Raw genomic sequence first — 18,029 nt, 5'->3', positions numbered from 1 at the left:
GTTGATATAATGTATGGAAGCCCATTTTCGACACAAGATCAAAAAAGATCCTGTAAATCACATGAGATAGTCTCAAAATTCTGACTTAACGTTTTAAAATGTTGATTTAATATCTCATAACTATGAGATAATGTCAAACATATGTCAAACATATCTTTATAGAATGTTAGAGCATCGCACCGTATGTATTCATTTGGGGACACTACATCCCCAAACTTCAGAATTTGGTCAGTCGTTTTTTTTTTATTTTTAAGTTTTGCATTTTCATTTCTTCTACAAGTTGATATGTTCATTCGTAGCCTTTGTTACTCATCTTCATTGCAATTTTATGACAATCATGGGCTTCCACTGTCTAGTTACTCATTCACAGTATTAGAAATTCCCTTTTTTTGTTTTTGTTTTTACCAGTAATAACTCATATAAAGTGTGTGTTTCTTAATAACCCAATTACAATGTATTTTCTTATCAGAGAACATCAATTATCACAAATGTGAAATAGCTTGAAGAAGTAGAATTAGAAGAATACCTATTGTGTAACTGGTTGTGTAACAACAGAGACATCTTCCCTAACACATACACAGAGAATCAACCAGAATAGGATGGAGCCAACGCACAGGCCAGGTGAAGGACTACATGGTCTTGGGACAGAAAATGTGAGAATGTGTGACAATAAAAAAAAAGCATGGAGCATCCTTGGATTTAAGTGAAGAGGGAGTATCAGTTGTGGTGATTTAGTCATGGCCAGCAGGACACTGCCAATCCAGATACACTACAGGCACAAATGCCAGATCACCGTTTTGTTTGTTAGTCGCCAGTGTTTGTGTAAACATTTGTATATTTTTATACAACTAAGGTAGGATTTAAAACCCTTTGTTTGTTTGGAGTTGGGATATAAAGCTAAAACAACATGTTCCTTTTCCTACCAGTGGGGGCAGCATTGCACTGACCCCCACTGCTGTCTGCCGGTCATACGTATTAGAAGAAGCCACAAAGCTACTGGCTAATGCTGCTAACCGACAGTGAAGTAGCATAGCGTGCGGACATATAGCGTTAAACCTACTGAAAGAAGAAGCCCTACTTTGGAAAGGTAATAGCACATTGTTAATTTAAGTAATGTTTACTGAATACATATAATCTGTACTGCCCAAATAGATATAGCTTCGAGCCTGAGAACAGGTCATTTTTTGCCTAAACCGACTCGTGAGCCCGACGAGCTAGCTAACCTTACATTACCAACAAAGAGACTCCGGAGTTACCGGACGACGTAACACATCTTAAGCCGACGTTAACTTTCCAGCTACAAATGTCACGCTGACCTGTTCGCCTTAAATGTTTTCTGTCGCTTACTAACTAAAGATGTAGCAGACGTTAGCTTCGATCAACACATTTTGAGACCACGGAAACGCTCAATTCTGGCAAGCGCCGTCGTTTGCTGCCATTTTTGGCGTTCATTAAATCCGCCCTGCCATAAATACATTTGCTATCACTTCAATCCGATTTGTTGGGGAAATGATTAGTGGTGTGTTGATTACAATATATGGTAACGTAAGGATGGAGCTTGCTGTAGCAACTCATTGTATATTTTGTTTATGAGGTAAACACGATGTTAAATTACAATGTAAAACCATATATTCACGGTACTAGCGGGTGTATTATTGACATATTATTTAAGTACATGCACACTGGTGACTACCTGAATTATGAGTGGAGTAACATGCCACAACAAAAGCTGATGCTTTTCTTTGGGGCACACAGGTTATTGATTATGAACACGATGTGAATCGATGTTTTTGCAGTCGCATTTTCTCCACACAGTGCACTTCTTTTCAAGGTTGTTGGAAATTCATTACCCTGTTTTTAAAGCTTCCAGGCTCGGATCCGAGGGCCTGTGCCTTGAGCTCATCATTTACTCATGGCTGCATCCCTGGTTTAGTTTTTTTTTATTTTTGTCTAAATTAAAGAAGTGGAGGCAGAAGAACTAAGTTTTGGATTGGAACTAGGATTAGGATAAGGACCTTCTCCACATCTATTTGTGAAAGCAAGAAGTGATCACGTCTACAGGTGCCCCCATTCTCTGTCAGCAGAACCACTCCCTCGACCACCATGTCGGATGGCCGGATCTATGTGGGGAATCTTCCCGTGGACGTCCAGGAGAGAGACATTGAGGATCTCTTCTACAAATATGGAAAAGTCCGTGACATCGAATTGAAGAACAATAGAGGCACTATTCCTTTTGCTTTCGTCAGATTTGAAGATCCACGGTGAGTTTTGGGGAAAGTCTTTGGCAAGTGAAATCACATTCCCCTTGTTGGAGAACTTTAGTTTATACGGTATAATATCATCTCCCGTGACTGGCAGCAGGAAATGGATGGAGACCGCATTTCCAGGTCCGTCCCCTGGTGAAACACGCATACGTTGGTAAGGAGTTCTTTGCTCTATTCTCTTAGGGATGCAGATGATGCCGTCTATGGAAGGAATGGATATGGTTATGGAGACTCCAAGCTACGTGTGGAGTATCCTCGATCTTCTGGTGCTAAATTTGGCCCTATGGGAGGAGGAGGAGATGGAGGTGGTGTTGGAGGAGATGGTGGAGGACGTGGTGGTGGTGCAGGAGGAGGAGGACCTAGGGGAAGATTTGGACCTCCAACTCGAAGATCTGAATTCCGGGTCATAGTGACTGGTAGGTGGACGACATGAGTCATAGCCAGTTCATATTTCACTCTCTTTCGTGGCATCCTGGATGTCAACAGGGTTGGTAGACTGGTGGACGTAAGAGTCGTAGTAGGCAGACATGTTTCTCTCTCATGGCGGACTGGAGGACAATGGACTAGTAAAAGACATCATGAATCATAGGCAGATATTTTCTCTCTCTCTCTCATGGCGGACTGGAGGACAAGGGACTAGTAAAAGACATCACGAGTCGTAGGCAGATATTTTCTCTCTCTCTCATGGCGGACAGGAGGACAAGGGACTAGTAAAAGACATCAGGAGTTGTAGGCAGATATTTTCTCTCATGGCGGACTGGAGGACAAGGAAACTAGTAGAAGACATCATGAGTCATAGGCATATATGGTTCTCTCTCTCGTGGCGGACTGGAGGACAAGGGGACTAAGTGGATGAGGTCAAGGCAGCACCTTAAGTCATGAAAAACGAAACAGTAAACTGAAAGTGGTCATGTCTGCTGAATAATCCCAAACACCGATTATAGTGACTGGTAGGTGTAATTTTGTCATTGCATATCATTAATTATGTATATTTATTGCATGCAACAATTATCTTGTGTTTATACAAGCATGTTTATGTAAGCTATATAATATATAGTTGCTTGACTCTGCCGGTCATACTAGAGCAGATTTATGGATGTGCAACATCTGAAAATATTGTGGTTTGCTGAAACACATTTTCAATACACTTTCAAAAAGTGTATACTTTGTAATGTTGCCTTTTAAAACCTACTAGTAAAAGTGTTTTTTACCTCAGCGGTTTTAGACTGGAATGATTTGTGCCAGATAATTTAAACAAGTAAATTTAGTAAGTTTCTTTTTCCCCTTCTAGGGTTACCACCAACTGGGAGCTGGCAGGATCTGAAGGATCACATGCGCGAGGCAGGGGACGTCTGCTTTGCTGATGTGCAGCGGGATGGAGATGGCGTAGTGGAATTTCTCCGGAGAGAGGACATGGAGTATGCATTACGCAGACTGGATCGGACCGAGTTCCGCTCACATCAAGTGAGTTCCAGTGATGATGAGATTTACCTTTTTTAGGTGTGAAATTAACACATTTTATATATATATATAAATATTTGTAATCCTTTTATAGGGTGAGACTGCGTACATCCGTGTCTGTGAGGAGAGGGGCACCCCAAACTGGAATCGGTCCCGTTCCCGTTCCCGCTCCAGATCCAGATCCCGTGGTCGCTATTCGCCGCCCCCCTTTCATAACAGAGGGTCTCCCCCTGCACGCTACCAGTCCCCTCCACGCCATTCTATGTCGCGCCATAGTCCACCCCCCAGGAGGCACCCGTCACAGCACCATAGCCCGCCGCCACGTCATTACCGGTAGAAAGGCATGCCATTTATAGAGGAATTGGGGAAATGTTTTGTAATTCTTTCTTTTTTTCAACCCCAGGCTTCCTCATATGATCCATCAATGTTGTTTCTTGCTACGTACATTCCATTGTCATGATCACCTGAACACCCTGCTTCTCCCCACAGCCTTAAATATGAATTTCTTTGTTCTGTAAACACCCGTACGTTATCTGGAATCGGTCAATTAGTTGTTTTGTTTTTATTTCTTTTAATTTTTAATTTTTATTTCTTCTGAGCGATTTAATTATATTTGATTGCAATATAACATTTAGGAGGTTTCTTTTATAAAGAAACCCTGGGTTGTGATGTCAAACATTGACAGGAATGATGATGTTTATTGCCCAAAACAAATTTTGCAATCATGCAGCTATCAGGCTTATAGTCATACTGCTTCTTAAATGCTTGACAAGATATTCCTGTGTGTCGCATTCCTGTAGCTTTAAGCATGCTGTTTTTTCCCAATTCAAGATCCTGTGAAGCTAATCAGTACCATGGTGCGATTCATAACATGTAAAATTAGTCAGCCTGTTAGGGTAGTGACACATGTTGACTGTGAGCCTCACTTGCCAGATATTTTTTAATGTACGTCTTCAATGTTTTTTGTTTACCAATAAAATGCTAACTTTTACTGCCTTTCATTCATTGTCAGAAAACTTTTTTTTTAATAGATCATTGCTATATTCACTGTGAACAGCTGTTACTCAAAACCATAAAAATGACTGTTTTACTAAAGTGAGCCAGCATGCAAAATCCCACCACCTCAAAGCTCATTCATTTAATTATTTATGCTTGTGACTTCAATCTGTCAAAATGGCCTCCTTCTGTAAAGTCCATTTTATATAAAGATTTGACTAATTTTGTTAAAGGCAAGTTCTACAACTGACAGTTCACTGTCAAATATCCCACACTAATGGTCTGTGAACATGCAGAGTGTGTATGTATATATATATATATACTGAGATGCTGCCTATTCAACCGTGATATCAGATCCTGCAGAGCGTGGTTGAAACGTAACCTCCAGGTGAAAGCTAGTAACAGGCTATCACATGTCCCTTCTGTTCTGCCAAGTCGTCTCTCAGCTGTGGTGGAGAGATAGAGGGATCTTTCTTTAAAGTCTCACGTTCGACTAAACTTTGGAATGCATCTTGAATGAAAACTGTTCTCCAGCTCTGCCATCAAAGTCGCATTAAGAAGCGATCTTTTCATGAACAGTAAAGGATATAAGTAACAGCAGCCAAAACTATTACGAAGTGCACGTGGACATCTAAGTGTTCAAAGTGACAAACGAGGCATCGGAGTTAATCACAGAAACTAATTTTGTATGAAAATGTTAAAGAGTGAAAATATACATGAGGCACATGGGATGCAAAATATAATATTTTTAATACGCAATAAATTAATTATACCAGGTGACAATTTGAGAAGACAGAAAAAAATAAAAAATATATTTATTTCCAATGGCACATTTTTATCTTTCTGTTCATTATAATCCGATAAAGCCCATATACAGACGTTGTATTGCATTTAATAAATATGTACTTTGTTTCTTTTTAACACATTGTATACAGTAAATCTTCTGACAACAAACAGCAATGCACAAACAGCAATACTCGGGCAGGTTTTAGAAGATCATGTGGAGACACATTAGCAGTGATATAAAAACACTGGTATTTAAGCCACAGGGAACCAAACATGGGTGTGTTATGGCTATTTTGTAACTGAGTGGTGCCAATAAATCATATTTTCTGACATACTTATGCTGGTATCTAGCCATGTCGATAGTTTTGTATTCATCTGCGGAGATTATAGAATTGAATCCATCTAGAATATCTGCAAAATGTATCAGATTCACAGACTGTATTAAGCTTCATTAGACCTCATTAAATAAATTCAAACAATGACATCAAAGTCTCCATCACATTGTTTCTGGAAACACACTTTGCCTCTACATTTTCATTTTCATCTAAACAAATGATTAACTTCCACTGTATTGGATTAGAAGCAGAAGATCCAGTGGTGTAAACATACACACATACAACCAAAATGATCCGCATAGCTACATACTACTGACTAGCTACCACTATGTATTAACTCGACCTTCTGGCACTTACTAGACTGTGAAACCCTGATGATTGCTTCAACAAGATCAAATATACAAATAGCCGGCGTTATGACTAATGCTCTAAGCAGCACTGTAATACAGCGCAATGCACAGCAACTGTGTGAGGAGGTGTACAATAGATAAATCTGGAGACTGTTTCAGTGTCGCTGAAAGAAGAGCCCTCCAAGGGCACAGGATAAAATGTACCAATTTCAGCATAAGAGGACTGCTCTTTTAAATGAATGAATGAAATAGTTGAACCGATCAGGGTGGAGGGTGCTTTCTGTATACACACTAGCTTTACAGGAAACAAAATGCAACCGAGGAAAAGTGTCAAAGCTTAAGTGAATCCATGATACTGACTTTAGCTTCAAGCAGAGCTCTTCTCCACTAGGTATGGCCATGGGGACGTTAACGTAATCATGAAGAGAAATGCACAGCAGTTACTCCAGGAAATATCAACAATCCATGTAAGACTTGTTGCTCTAAGTTTGTGCATGTAAAAAGAATAAACTAGAGCAAGCAACCAAGATCAGCAGGCCAGCAAATACATGAATCTGATCCCAAAGTCAGTGTTGAGTGCAAAAGAAGCAAGCTTCCCTCACTGCAACCCCCTTTCAGTTCATCACCAGCTCAAAATGAACCACCACGTCAGCTACTTCAATGCTGCAAAGAAGTCGACTCTGTGAGCACTGTGTACATTGAGAAACGGCTCAGTTCGTCAGCCTGAGCGGCATCGTGTTATTTAAGGTGAGAAGAATGTAAGCGCCCATTTGAACCAGTCGCAAGAACCAGTCTGCACAGAACAGAAAAGTGAATCAATGCATAGAGGATGTCAGAGATGGAAAGAGCACAACGTGTGGCAGTTTGGTAACCGAGGAACGGGCGATACTTTACTGTATGCAAACTATGTGCACAGATTGGGCCCGGATGCTCTGCCAGCTGGTGTGCATCAGAGGCAAACAGGAAGAGGACCATCACGGCTCAAAGAAGCCACCCTGAGGTCCTCAAAATGGCTATTGAGAAGCAAACCACACATACAACCTCCTTTAATGTATCTAACGTTCACCAAACCAAATCACCCCATGATGCTAGACATTATTATTATTGAACTATATTCAAGTGCATCACAAGATGTTTAAACATGTCAGCTACAATTTCAGCGAAAATAATAACAATATTGAAAATATACTCAAGTGCATCACGAGATGTGCACAGCTGAACAAAATCAACCTTCGAACAATACGGTGACAAATTTGGTTGCTGTATCCCTGAAAGAATAGCTCAATTTAAGGCAAAATAAATAACATCCTGAAGCATTTTGATTAAGGGTACATTCACGAGGTGAACAATAACACTTTGGAAATAAATCTATTGGCAATAATTGCATCTCCTGAATATAGAGAGGAGCAACTTGAAAATAAATGTTTTTAAAAATAATGACCAGTTGTCTTTTCAGTACTTACCAATCATTGCATTTCATTTACGTTTATTTTTTTCCCATTGAATAAATTACTATTGTGTCTGTGGTCGTGTCAGTATGTAAAAATGAATTAAGCACAAAGAAATGTGGGCGCAGCAGCAGACATGGGCAGCATCACTTGTTTTCTATGAGCGTCTGCACTTTGTTGACCAAGTCCCGAGCCATCATCAGGACCTGAGGAACGTTGTGTCGCTCCGCCATTTCTGAGAAGAGAATTTAAAAAACCTTTTAAACATACAAGCGGTAAATTGCTTTGTAATATTAATAATCTAAAGTGTATTTGCCTCCTGAGACGGAGTGGGATTTATATCTTGAACGTACCCGACATTATCAACTGGTTTACTTAATTGGCAACATGGTTTCCACCTTATCGTCTTATTATTTCTTACCATTAAAGAACTTGATGATGTCTGTGAAATCCATGTTATTTTCTAGGATGATGTCTCTGTACATCTCCACAAGTGCAAGAGCAATAAAGAGCACAAAGTGGTCAGAGGAAGTGTACTTGGCTGCCCAGATAGTTTCCCACAAAGAGTACACATCATCATAAACCATTTCTGTGCAACATAAAAGAAAACAGAAAGAGATGAGATGGCAGTCAGTATCACGGCACACAAAATTCTCTTTTATGGACAATTCAAAAAGAGAAGCGACATGATGCCTGCGTTTGCCATCACCTCTTTTGAAGTCAAGTAGAAACCAGCGGTAACAGAAGTAGAAGTGAGTGTAGTCTCCATTCTGCTGCATCAGTTCAAACAGCTCAGAGTCCAGGATCTAGTAGTATAGAAACAAAATGTCCTCTTCATGTTATGGTTTTGCATGTATGCATGCATGCACATGTGCTGGTGCACATATATATGCACATACCTGGATAAGAGAACGCATGTTGGCAAAGTGAGAGTCCATCGCACCTCCATGTGGAAAATTATGGTTCATCCTCTTCATTAGTTCAGTGAAGCAGCTGAATGCCATGACCTCTGTGAATCACACACATGAAAAAGGGACCATTAGACATTTATGAGCATTTTGGCAAGGTGCATAGTGATAGACTTTGCAGTGTCACTGACCGTCGTCCAGGATAACCAGTAGGGGAGCCAGCAGATCGCACATTCCCTGAACGTAACCTATATCCAGATTCTTCCACACGTAACTGCAAAGTCAAGCAAGTTTCATCAGCTGTTATTGTTTCGGTTTGAGACAAACATTGAGACGTTGAGCATGGCGACGCCTTTACCTGCACATGATGTTACGCAGCTTCTCCAGGTTCTCAGGGGTAAAGTACCAATACGCTCTGTCACAACGTCTGACGTCTTTGTCAATGCGATGCAAGTTGATCAAGTACATGTCCAGTATTTCTTGCTACAAAAATCATAAAGAAATTCAGTTAAAGTGTGCTTGTGATCAAAAAGAAGATGTGCGTCTGCATTGCATGTGTAACGCTTACGGAATAGGTTTGTTCTTCTGAGGATTCGCTGTGTTTGGCGTCTCCTCCCACCTCTGCAGACTCCGGTTCAGTGAGCACATTTTCCATCTCAGGCTCCTCTTCAGAAAGGCCCAGGTCGGTGCCCTCAGGACTGGTGTTACAGGCTGTGTCCAGGTGGTGATCCAGGACGAGGTCCTCTGATGCCATTTTCTCTCTTTGTGCAAGTGGGACAGGCGGAGCAGCGAGACCTGCCAAAGGCCTTCTCATATCATCTGAGGTCACACATGTCCCTGCAGGAATGTCCTCCATTTCCAGGGCTGAAGGAGAGTCATCTGAATCTGCTGTGTCCGGAGACTGCCGCGAGTGGGACGGCATTGAGAGGCTGCCCCGCGACGCTGACTGGAGAGCATTTAGGACTTGTCTGACCGGGGAATTTGAACCGGGTTTCTCAAATGGAATTTCTGCAGCTTTGTCTTTTTTTAATTCAGCCAAATCACTAACTGTTCCTCCAGCATCCTTTGTCTCTGGCTCTTTTTCAGAAGCTGGCTCGGGTTTTTCAGAAATCTCCATCTTTTTCTCGCCCTCTGGATTAGCATCTTTTTCTGCTGAAAGCGGACAAAATGGCTCCAATTCCAGATCTTTGCTCTTGTGTGATTGAAAAGTCAAGGTCTGCCCGAGAGGAGGGGCTTGGAAATATTCATTGTGAATCTCTCTTTCTAGCTTTAGAACATTAGTGCTCTCTGGAATCCTTTTTAAGTTCATATTTGTGTCGACTGCTTTTAAATCTTCAGATTTCTCCGATTTTTTTTCTTCTAGTTCAGGTTTTTCTTTCGATTGAGATGTCTCTTGTAACTTGATTTCAGAGTCCTTAACCTCCCCACCTTCTGAAACTATCTCCATCTTTGTCTCTGACGTTTCAGCTGTGGCTCCTGGGTCCATTACATCCTCACCTCCTGACTGTGATCCAGTTGTAGGTTTTTCATGTAAGATTTCTGACATTTGAGAGGTTGCAGCGACAACCGCTGACTCTGTTACAAGAGGGCTGTTTTCTGAACCCGGATGTTGGTTTGACAGTCCTGTGGAGGAGAGGCTGGCTGAGGGAAGTTGTGGGCTGTCTGCAGGGCCACTCTTGGTGCCCTTTAGTGGACTACTTTGCTGTGCTTCTCCTTCCTCAACCATGGGCTCCGCTACCTCGACCGATTCAAATACCTGGCCACCAAAGGAAAGAAAATCCCGTATGTGTCCCGAAGCAATGAAATGGACAAATGTTCAGGAATTACACTTGTGAGTTTGCATGTGTTAACGTTACTGCACAACATTTTCTAAGCCATACTATACATTTTAAGACAATCATCTAAAAAATGTAGTACTCATTCATGTCTACTGAGAGGATGACACCTCGTGACTTGATTCCCTCACCTTTTCTCTGCTGCCAACTGCAAGTCAAAGCTGACTCTCAATTGTAATCACTTTGTTGCGTCTCTGACTTTTCATCTAGCGCCATCATGAAGGTCACACATTTCAGTCTGTCCATTTCTTTGATTTATGGCCAAATAACATCAAAACTAAAGGCAACACAGTGCAGCCTCACAGAGCCACTAACAAAGCAGTGAAGTCTTCATCTGTCTGACAACACAGTTCATTAATGCTGGGTTTTTTTCAAGTGAACTATAAAGGCCATTCTTTTGGCAAATATAATTGTGAGAAAGAATGGTGGTCATCAAACCTTTACTATTTAGGTTATGGCATGTCTTCAAATGCTCCGATGTGTGGGCTGAAACGTGTATATATCTATATTTTTTACAAGAGATCATTGCTGTTGTGACTAATAATACAAAAAATACCTGTGTGCTGCTGGAATCACTTTGTGATTGGGCATTCTGTTGATCTGAGCTGCTACATAGAGACGACTGCAGTGGAGAAAAGCATCGCACAAGAGACAAGACAAGCAGAACTGTCAACTTGCTTGGAAATCTGATAATATAATAAACAGTTCCCTTTCATGTTTTCATCATTGTTACATAACGCGGGATATTTAATGCCAAAAGGTCAAACTTGCATCTGTGCTGATGGTGGAGTCCCGCTGCACTGGCCCCCTTTCCACACTGGCTCCAGACGAACATCTGGCGATGGCCTCAGCATGTTTCTCACTCTCCCTCTGACGGACTATGGCCTCACAGCCCTGCCAGTCCTTTATAGTCTGCTCATACATGGTCCTCATCTGCTCATCAATCTGAAACAGAACCCTTGTGTTCACAAAGATAGTGGCATCCCCTGTGGTGTATATGTGTACTTTATGTGTGTCATAAAGTCTGACGGCACAAAGAAATACCTCGAGCCTGCATTTCTCCGTAGTCGTAAACTGGTAGTGTCCCAATAGGAAGGGCCAGACCTCTTTGCGTAGTGAAGGAGCCACACCACCAAAATACACCAGCCTGCGTATCTCCTCTTCCTCATACGCCTGCACAAGATAAGGTCTAGGATTTATCAGCACTGACTATTTCATTGAACCATTCGATACTGTATGGCTTGGTGTTTCGGTGTGAATCTTACAGAGCTATCCTTGAGGAACCGGCCCCAGACCTCCACAGAGAGTCCTCCTCGGGCATTACAGGGCACATCAGGGTCAACTATAGTGGTGTTGACCAGAGCAGAAAGGTGTATACGAACTGTGGACAGATGACGGCAGTATGCAAGCCCTGGAGAGGAAAGATACAAGTCCTCATATTGACAATAACTTTTGTTTCATTTGGAATTCAATTTAATCCACAGTTTGTACTTACATCCATAGAAAGCGCGGGAGATTATCTGGTACTTCATGGTGTCACAAAGGAGCTTTAAGGGAGCCCTGGTAAGAAAGGAAGGGAAAATTCAGCTGGAATAATCTGACTATATTTGGGCCCGTCCCTAGGAAACACTTACCTTTCCTGATTACAGCCGTTCGGCAGAGAGCCATCAGAGGAGCCATTCTGTGAGCAGGAGGAGCAGGAAGACTTTCTGGGTGTCGGTTGCCATATGTTCGCGCCCTGGTCCATCAGCTCCAGGGCCACTGCATAGCAGTATAGCCCTTATCAGTACCGTTGCTACTATCATCATCATCATCATCGTTAAATAAAACCACAAGCAATTCCAAAAGATTTGGGCATAAAAGCGCACGCGTGCAATTAATAAAGACTGTACAAAATGTGGAAAGAAAGATGGCGATGGAGATGATACAAATTCCTGTATGTCCATACAAGGTTGGCACTATAATGTGAAATGGACACACAGATACTGGATAAGCAGGAGAAAGTAAAGAAATGTATGAAAAAAAGGAATGAAAGAAAAATTAATGAGAAAAATGTACATATAATATGATATATATGCCTAAGGAAAACAAATTTGTCTCAACCGAAACAGTCTAATCTGTAAATCAGTATTAAGAGAATATTGCAATTGTAAATGTAATCTCTGATAATGTTTTATCAGATTAACTCAGGGAGAAGGAACAGGAAGATTAAAGACACTTACTGAACTCCATCTGATTGCCAGGGAAGAGGATCCGAAACACATAATCGGTTGCTTCCTCATCTTCCTTATCGGATACAGAATCACATGAGCCGTGTGGACTCCTGTTTCGCAGTTTGGGGAAAACCTTTCCCTGTGAAATGGAAAGGCAATGTTTTCCCACAGGTTGTTACAACGGATCATAGCTGTAGGTAAATGTAGCATGAGATTGCAGACAGGATTGAAAATAAGATGCGATGAAAGTATTTTGTGATCTATTCATACTGACTTTTCCTCTCTGATTCCAGAGCGGTGGGTCCAGCTGTCCGTGAGGCAGCAGGCCGGTCTCCAGGCAGGTCAGAAACTGGAGAAGATGGCCTCCTTTGGGGAAATGTAGAGGAGGTCTCTGGATCCCATCCTGGCTAACCAAAACAACTGTCCCACCACTGTTCACTGTATACAAACATAGTAAAACTCCAAAATGAATAACTCCTTAAACTCCTACTCCTACTAATGTACGTTAACACATTAATAGGGGATTACTGGACCTTGCTGATGACAGTGGAGATACACAATCTCCTCCAAACGAATTGTCATAGCATAATCCCAATAAACACTGAAAGAAAGAAAGAAAGATGGGCAAATAGGAGCCATTGAGTCAACTATGGAAACACAAGCCAGACTTCATTGATTGGATTCCATCAGCCCAACCTTTTCTCAGAATCTAGCTCCCCCACATTGCCATTCATCAGCTGATTGGGTGTCCATTTCAGTGTCATGAGGTCTGCAGTTTGATGTAGAGAAAGGTAGCCTGGGATGGCCTCCATGTCGTCTCTCTGCAGACACAAGTAAGAGCTGTAACACCACAACATGTCCGCCATACTACAACAGACTATAACAGATGCACCCAAGTCCCCAGAAAATAAACGAGCCTCTCTTAAAGGATTGTGTTATTGCTGTATTAAAAGATGTACTGAAAAAGAAAAACCCTCACCGGCTGCACCAGCACATTGTTCTTCCCAAACAGAAGTGTGGCTCTGGAGTTTTGGTGGAGTGATTCAACGTAGTCCCTCACCCACATTAGAGGGCGATCATCTATGCTACCACTGGACTGTCTCTTCTGGATCTGGTACAGGTTCAGAAGACATCAGATGTATTACACAGAGTAGTCCATAGCTGATCATTTGATTAAAGTCAATCACTAGGCCTTCACTGTCTAACCAGAGCAGGCCTTCTTGAGGGTGAATCCTGCCGACAGTGGCCGCTGTGGATGCGATGCCGCTGGACGAGCTCGTCGGCAGATGGGTCAGTCCAGAAGTGGTCTGCAGTCTTAACTTTGGTGTACTCCAAAGCACAAGGGCCGACTTGAAACAAGGGTATTACATTTAAAGTCATACAGAGATACAGAGAGTTAGTACAGTGAGCTAAATAAAGGGTTTCAGTGTGGAGTTAATAAATGTGTGGTTAATAAATACCCAATAGAGATGCAAGAATGGGTCCATCCACTGGATCCATCAGCATTGCTTGTTTCTCATAGAAGGCACTGCAGGACACAACATTTGGAACATTTTAGGATTTTGAAATCAAACACAACTTCCTGTTTCCAAATCATAGCTGTAACCACATAATATGGCATGTGTATGCAAGTGGAGAAACACCAGAAAGATTAAAGATGGTTAGCATGAAATATCATATCAGTAAAGTAATTGAAGAAATTAAAGGAAAGGAGTTGTAAAAGAGCAATACTGCAAAATGTTAATATTGAATAGAGGACATCATCTTCTATAGCCGGTTGTTTATAATTGCATTGAATGATGCATAAAAATACCCGCTGTTCTCCACCAGGTACAGGATAATCTTGTCCAGGAGCTTCTCCATCAGTGCAGTTCGGATCCACAGGTGTTTCAGTGCTTGAGGGGGAATGTTGGCCAACTTAGATTGCCTCCCGCGATCATTACTCAGTGAAGAATTGTTCTGCTTGCTGAAAAACAGAAGAGACACCTGACAGATGAGATATCTGTAGAGGACAGGACGAGGCATTACGCATGGAAAGATGTTGTGTCACTGGACTCGCGCAGGCGGAGGTTTCCATCTCACCTGTTTTCGATGAGCTGTTCCAGCTCCTGGACCTTGTGACAGAGTTCCTCAGCAGGAGAAAAGTTTTTTGCCGCCTTCATGAAAAGAGCTGCAACCTTGTTACTGCAGAGAAGACCTGCAATACGTCGCCTCAGTCCATGAAGCATGCAGGCCTCCACTACAGCTACACACACACACACACACACACACACACACACAAACACACAAAGAGTGTTAACCGTTGATTTGGATTTGTTTTTTCAATTCAATTTTGTTCATGTTTTCGTTTCTTTGAGGTGGAATCGCTTTACTTGACTTTGAGCTTAGTTCTTATTTCATTATTTCAGGGCTTAATATTTGTTTTAATAAAAAAAGATAAACGGTGAAAAGCAAGCACAGGTGTCACAAGTAAAAATAGACTGAAATCTTCCCAATACACTGTTGCTAGGATATGAGGGATGTGAATCACACGTGCCTCACTCCTGGTTAGTATCAACACCTTTGAATGGTATTAGTATACCTTAGTATATCCATCCATACACCATATTAAATATAAATAAACATGATGACGAATTGCATTATGAAAATAAATTGAGAGAATTTCCATTGCTCGAACAGACTGTAGGCAACCATTTTTCACGGTGATGATGAACTCATAGTGTGACGACCATCTGCACTATACATGTCAATGAGGTTGTGACAACTACTGGGGCTGACTGTTTAATTACAGCATGCCCTGTGCCATTATCTCTGAGACTACATACACAACGATTTTAAGCACACAAAAAAATAATTCTACAAAATGTTTCTCTCTAATTGACTTCCTCTAGTTTCTCCGTCTTCATTGTCCCTTCTTGTGTAGCCTACAATACCCGATGCTAACGGGAAGTTCAACATTAAAGCTCATGGAACAAGATCTGGAGCATGTGCCCTGAATTTTGGAACACCGTGACCGTGAAAGATGGCTTATTGTGCAATATAATCACAAAACACATTTACCGCAGAAGGATATGATGTGGCTGCTGTCTGCGTGCACAAACTTCCTCGTGACGGCCTCCTCCATGATTTGTTTCACCTAATAGAGAAAGGTACACGGTGAGACAAGACTTAATCTGTCTGACACGGTAACAGAAGGTGACAGGAAGTCCAAACAAGAAACACAACAGGAATCAATTTGTTACAATAGGTTACGATGAGCAACAAAGGAGCAATGCAGTCCCACAACATCCAGATCAAATGAATAATTCATAGTAGTAACACATCTGTCTGGCTCATTACTTCACATATGGCATGCACTCCCTCACCAAGGAGCACCACCCACTTTTTAAAAAAACAAAACAAACTATAACAGATTGTTGGTTTGCTTTCACATCTCATAACTTCAACTTGAGCACAAAAACCCTGAAATTTCCCTCAAAACAAATATGGATTTAGTTCTTTTGCAGATTCCAGCTGTCATCATCTGTCATCAACATCATCCAATCAATTTTAGAGATTGACATTTTACTGAAGTAGTTCTTGTTACTTTAACAAATGTACCTGTAAAAAAATGTTAGGGGGAAAATTATTGTTCTGTAAAATGGACTGAACTGTAACTAATTCAAACATTATGAGCTCTGTGCTGTGACCGAGGAGAGTGTACTGTAACAGTCTTGTCGAAAAATTAAGAATTTTCTGCACATTTTTTGGTGCATATTGTAATTCTATTTTACAAACAGAATCTCAGATTTGCAGATGTGCTGTCTGATGTCCACAACATGTTTGGGTGACTGGGAAAGGACCTGAAAAGTGCTTCATCAACCTGAACTAAAAGTCCAAATTAATTGGGTATCATATGCTGTGCTTTAAATCTATACATCACAGCTGAGCCCCTCCTTGCTGCAGGATCCAGCACCAGAAACATGGATGTTGGAGAGGCAATGAGTCACAGGTGAGGGGGAGCACGGACACGATGAGAATGGGAGCACCGGTCTTTCTCAGCAATGAATAAAACATCCTGTTTTTTCCTCCCTGGGGAGTTGCGGAGTCACTGAGCAGTTAGGAGCCGTCGGAGGTGTGCTGCCCTCAATTTCGATGTAGATTAATATCCAAACGGATCATAATTCAGTCACAATCACCCAGTTTAGGTTGGACTTTTTGCATTTCAGTTCACGCTAAAATGCCAATGAAACAGATCCTTTAAGTTTAATGGTGTGTTAGATGGTGTGTTCTAGAAAACAGTTCAACCATGATTTCAGAGCGAGGGAGAGAGAGAGAGACAGATAGAGAGAGAGAGAGAGAGAGAGAGAGAGAGAGAGAGAGAGAGAGAGAGAGAGAGAGATAGTCTATTGGAGGATTTGAAAAACAGGTTTGGGTGGATATACAAAGGATAATGTACACAGCTCCTTCAATATGCAGTTTTTTTCCACCTGATATCAAATCATCTTCACAACCACCACCACCACCACCACCCTCATCATCATCATCATCATCATCATCATCATCATCATCATCATCGTCATCATCATCATCGTCATCACTATCATCATCTTACTCCAGTATATGACAGCAGTCAAACATGCTATTTTACTGGCAGCCTATCTTGCATCCGTTTTTTAAAAAAAAATACAAATAGATGGTACATTTGATTAAAAAAAAACAGGCCTGGCTGTGGCGGAGTCGTGGCTCACACCCGATGAACGGTGTCCACACAAACACACACTCACACACACGCACGCACGCAGACAAACACACGCACACTCACACACACACATTGCCTAAGCATACAGTGCCAGTAAACATAAACTGTGATGAGCAAGAAAAGACGTAAAATGCGACGAACCTCTTTCTTCACATTGCGCAGCAATTTCTGACGCGTCTCGGCCTCTGTCACGGGAGAAAACATAATGAATATGCTGATCAGATTGCTAGTGTGGGAAATAAATGATCGCGGGCTCACGGCAGGAGCATAATAACGGCGGCAGCAGGCCTGCTGTACCTCCCATCGCTCCGGGAAGCTGTAGCGGCTGACGCGCACGCTTCTCCTTTGAGGATGTCTTCTGGAAAGCAACGAGGACAACGCTGGTTAAAGAGGCTGAGAGGCTCCGAGATGTGCGATGTGTTCTTAGCAGAGGAAATTAAACCTATCTGTTACCTCTCAGCCAACCAACACCCCTTTAAAGTCACAGTAGCCTGCTGTACACATGAAGCCATACGCCGACACCTATTCGTCACTGGTCCTTTTTTTTTTTTTTTTTAACTGTAATGAACCCTTATGTTAAGAAAGGTTTTGGTGATTATTCAGAGCATGATTAACACAAATGTTGATTACAGTTAATGAGACCCCGGTCAGATTAATCAAGGCCTTATTAAATCAATTATCACAATAATTTA

The 18,029-nt window shown here is 41.7% G+C and overlaps 2 protein-coding genes across 5 annotated transcripts; one reads left to right on the top strand and one right to left on the bottom strand.

Moving 5' to 3' along the window:
* The first annotated feature begins 985 nt into the window (after positions 1-985).
* srsf9 (serine and arginine rich splicing factor 9) lies at positions 986-4,726 on the top strand. Of its 2 annotated transcripts, none has more exons than XM_068574672.1 (5): positions 986-1,087; positions 2,085-2,261; positions 2,448-2,680; positions 3,556-3,728; positions 3,820-4,726. In XM_068574672.1, the coding sequence occupies exons 2-5, from the start codon at positions 2,104-2,106 to the stop codon at positions 4,060-4,062; spliced, it is 807 nt and encodes a 268-aa protein (XP_068430773.1). In that variant the 5' UTR covers positions 986-1,087; positions 2,085-2,103; the 3' UTR covers positions 4,063-4,726. The 2 variants fall into 2 exon arrangements, with proteins under 2 accessions (XP_068430773.1, XP_068430774.1); XM_068574673.1 differs by having other exon boundaries at positions 992-1,087; positions 1,864-2,261.
* A 793-nt stretch (positions 4,727-5,519) lies between these two features.
* sgsm1b (small G protein signaling modulator 1b) lies at positions 5,520-17,816 on the bottom strand. 3 transcript variants are annotated; one of them, XM_068573994.1, is made up of 26 exons: positions 17,791-17,816; positions 17,635-17,695; positions 17,479-17,522; positions 15,657-15,732; positions 14,679-14,841; positions 14,410-14,562; positions 14,057-14,124; positions 13,803-13,945; positions 13,576-13,707; positions 13,293-13,417; positions 13,130-13,197; positions 12,871-13,034; positions 12,606-12,735; positions 12,018-12,144; positions 11,879-11,943; positions 11,649-11,794; positions 11,428-11,556; positions 11,155-11,328; positions 10,940-11,005; positions 9,117-10,304; positions 8,907-9,031; positions 8,740-8,822; positions 8,540-8,649; positions 8,350-8,446; positions 8,062-8,229; positions 5,520-7,875 (listed from the first exon to the last, which is right to left on the bottom strand). In XM_068573994.1, the coding sequence occupies exons 2-26, from the start codon at positions 17,639-17,641 to the stop codon at positions 7,787-7,789; spliced, it is 3,840 nt and encodes a 1,279-aa protein (XP_068430095.1). In that variant the 5' UTR covers positions 17,642-17,695; positions 17,791-17,816; the 3' UTR covers positions 5,520-7,786. The 3 variants fall into 3 exon arrangements, with proteins under 3 accessions (XP_068430095.1, XP_068430094.1, XP_068430093.1); XM_068573993.1 differs by having other exon boundaries at positions 17,635-17,800; XM_068573992.1 differs by lacking the exons at positions 17,635-17,695; positions 17,791-17,816 and having other exon boundaries at positions 17,479-17,541.
* Positions 17,817-18,029: the final 213 nt, after the last annotated feature.

The sequence above is a fragment of the Clinocottus analis genome, unplaced genomic scaffold (genome assembly GCF_023055335.1).
Source record: "Clinocottus analis isolate CAN_PGR_092001 unplaced genomic scaffold, fCliAna1.0.p SCAF_13, whole genome shotgun sequence".
In the NCBI taxonomy this organism is placed as follows: domain Eukaryota; kingdom Metazoa; phylum Chordata; class Actinopteri; order Perciformes; family Cottidae; genus Clinocottus; species Clinocottus analis.
The sequence above is the reverse complement of the archived record's forward strand: the minus strand, read 5'-3'. Positions and strand labels throughout refer to the sequence as shown.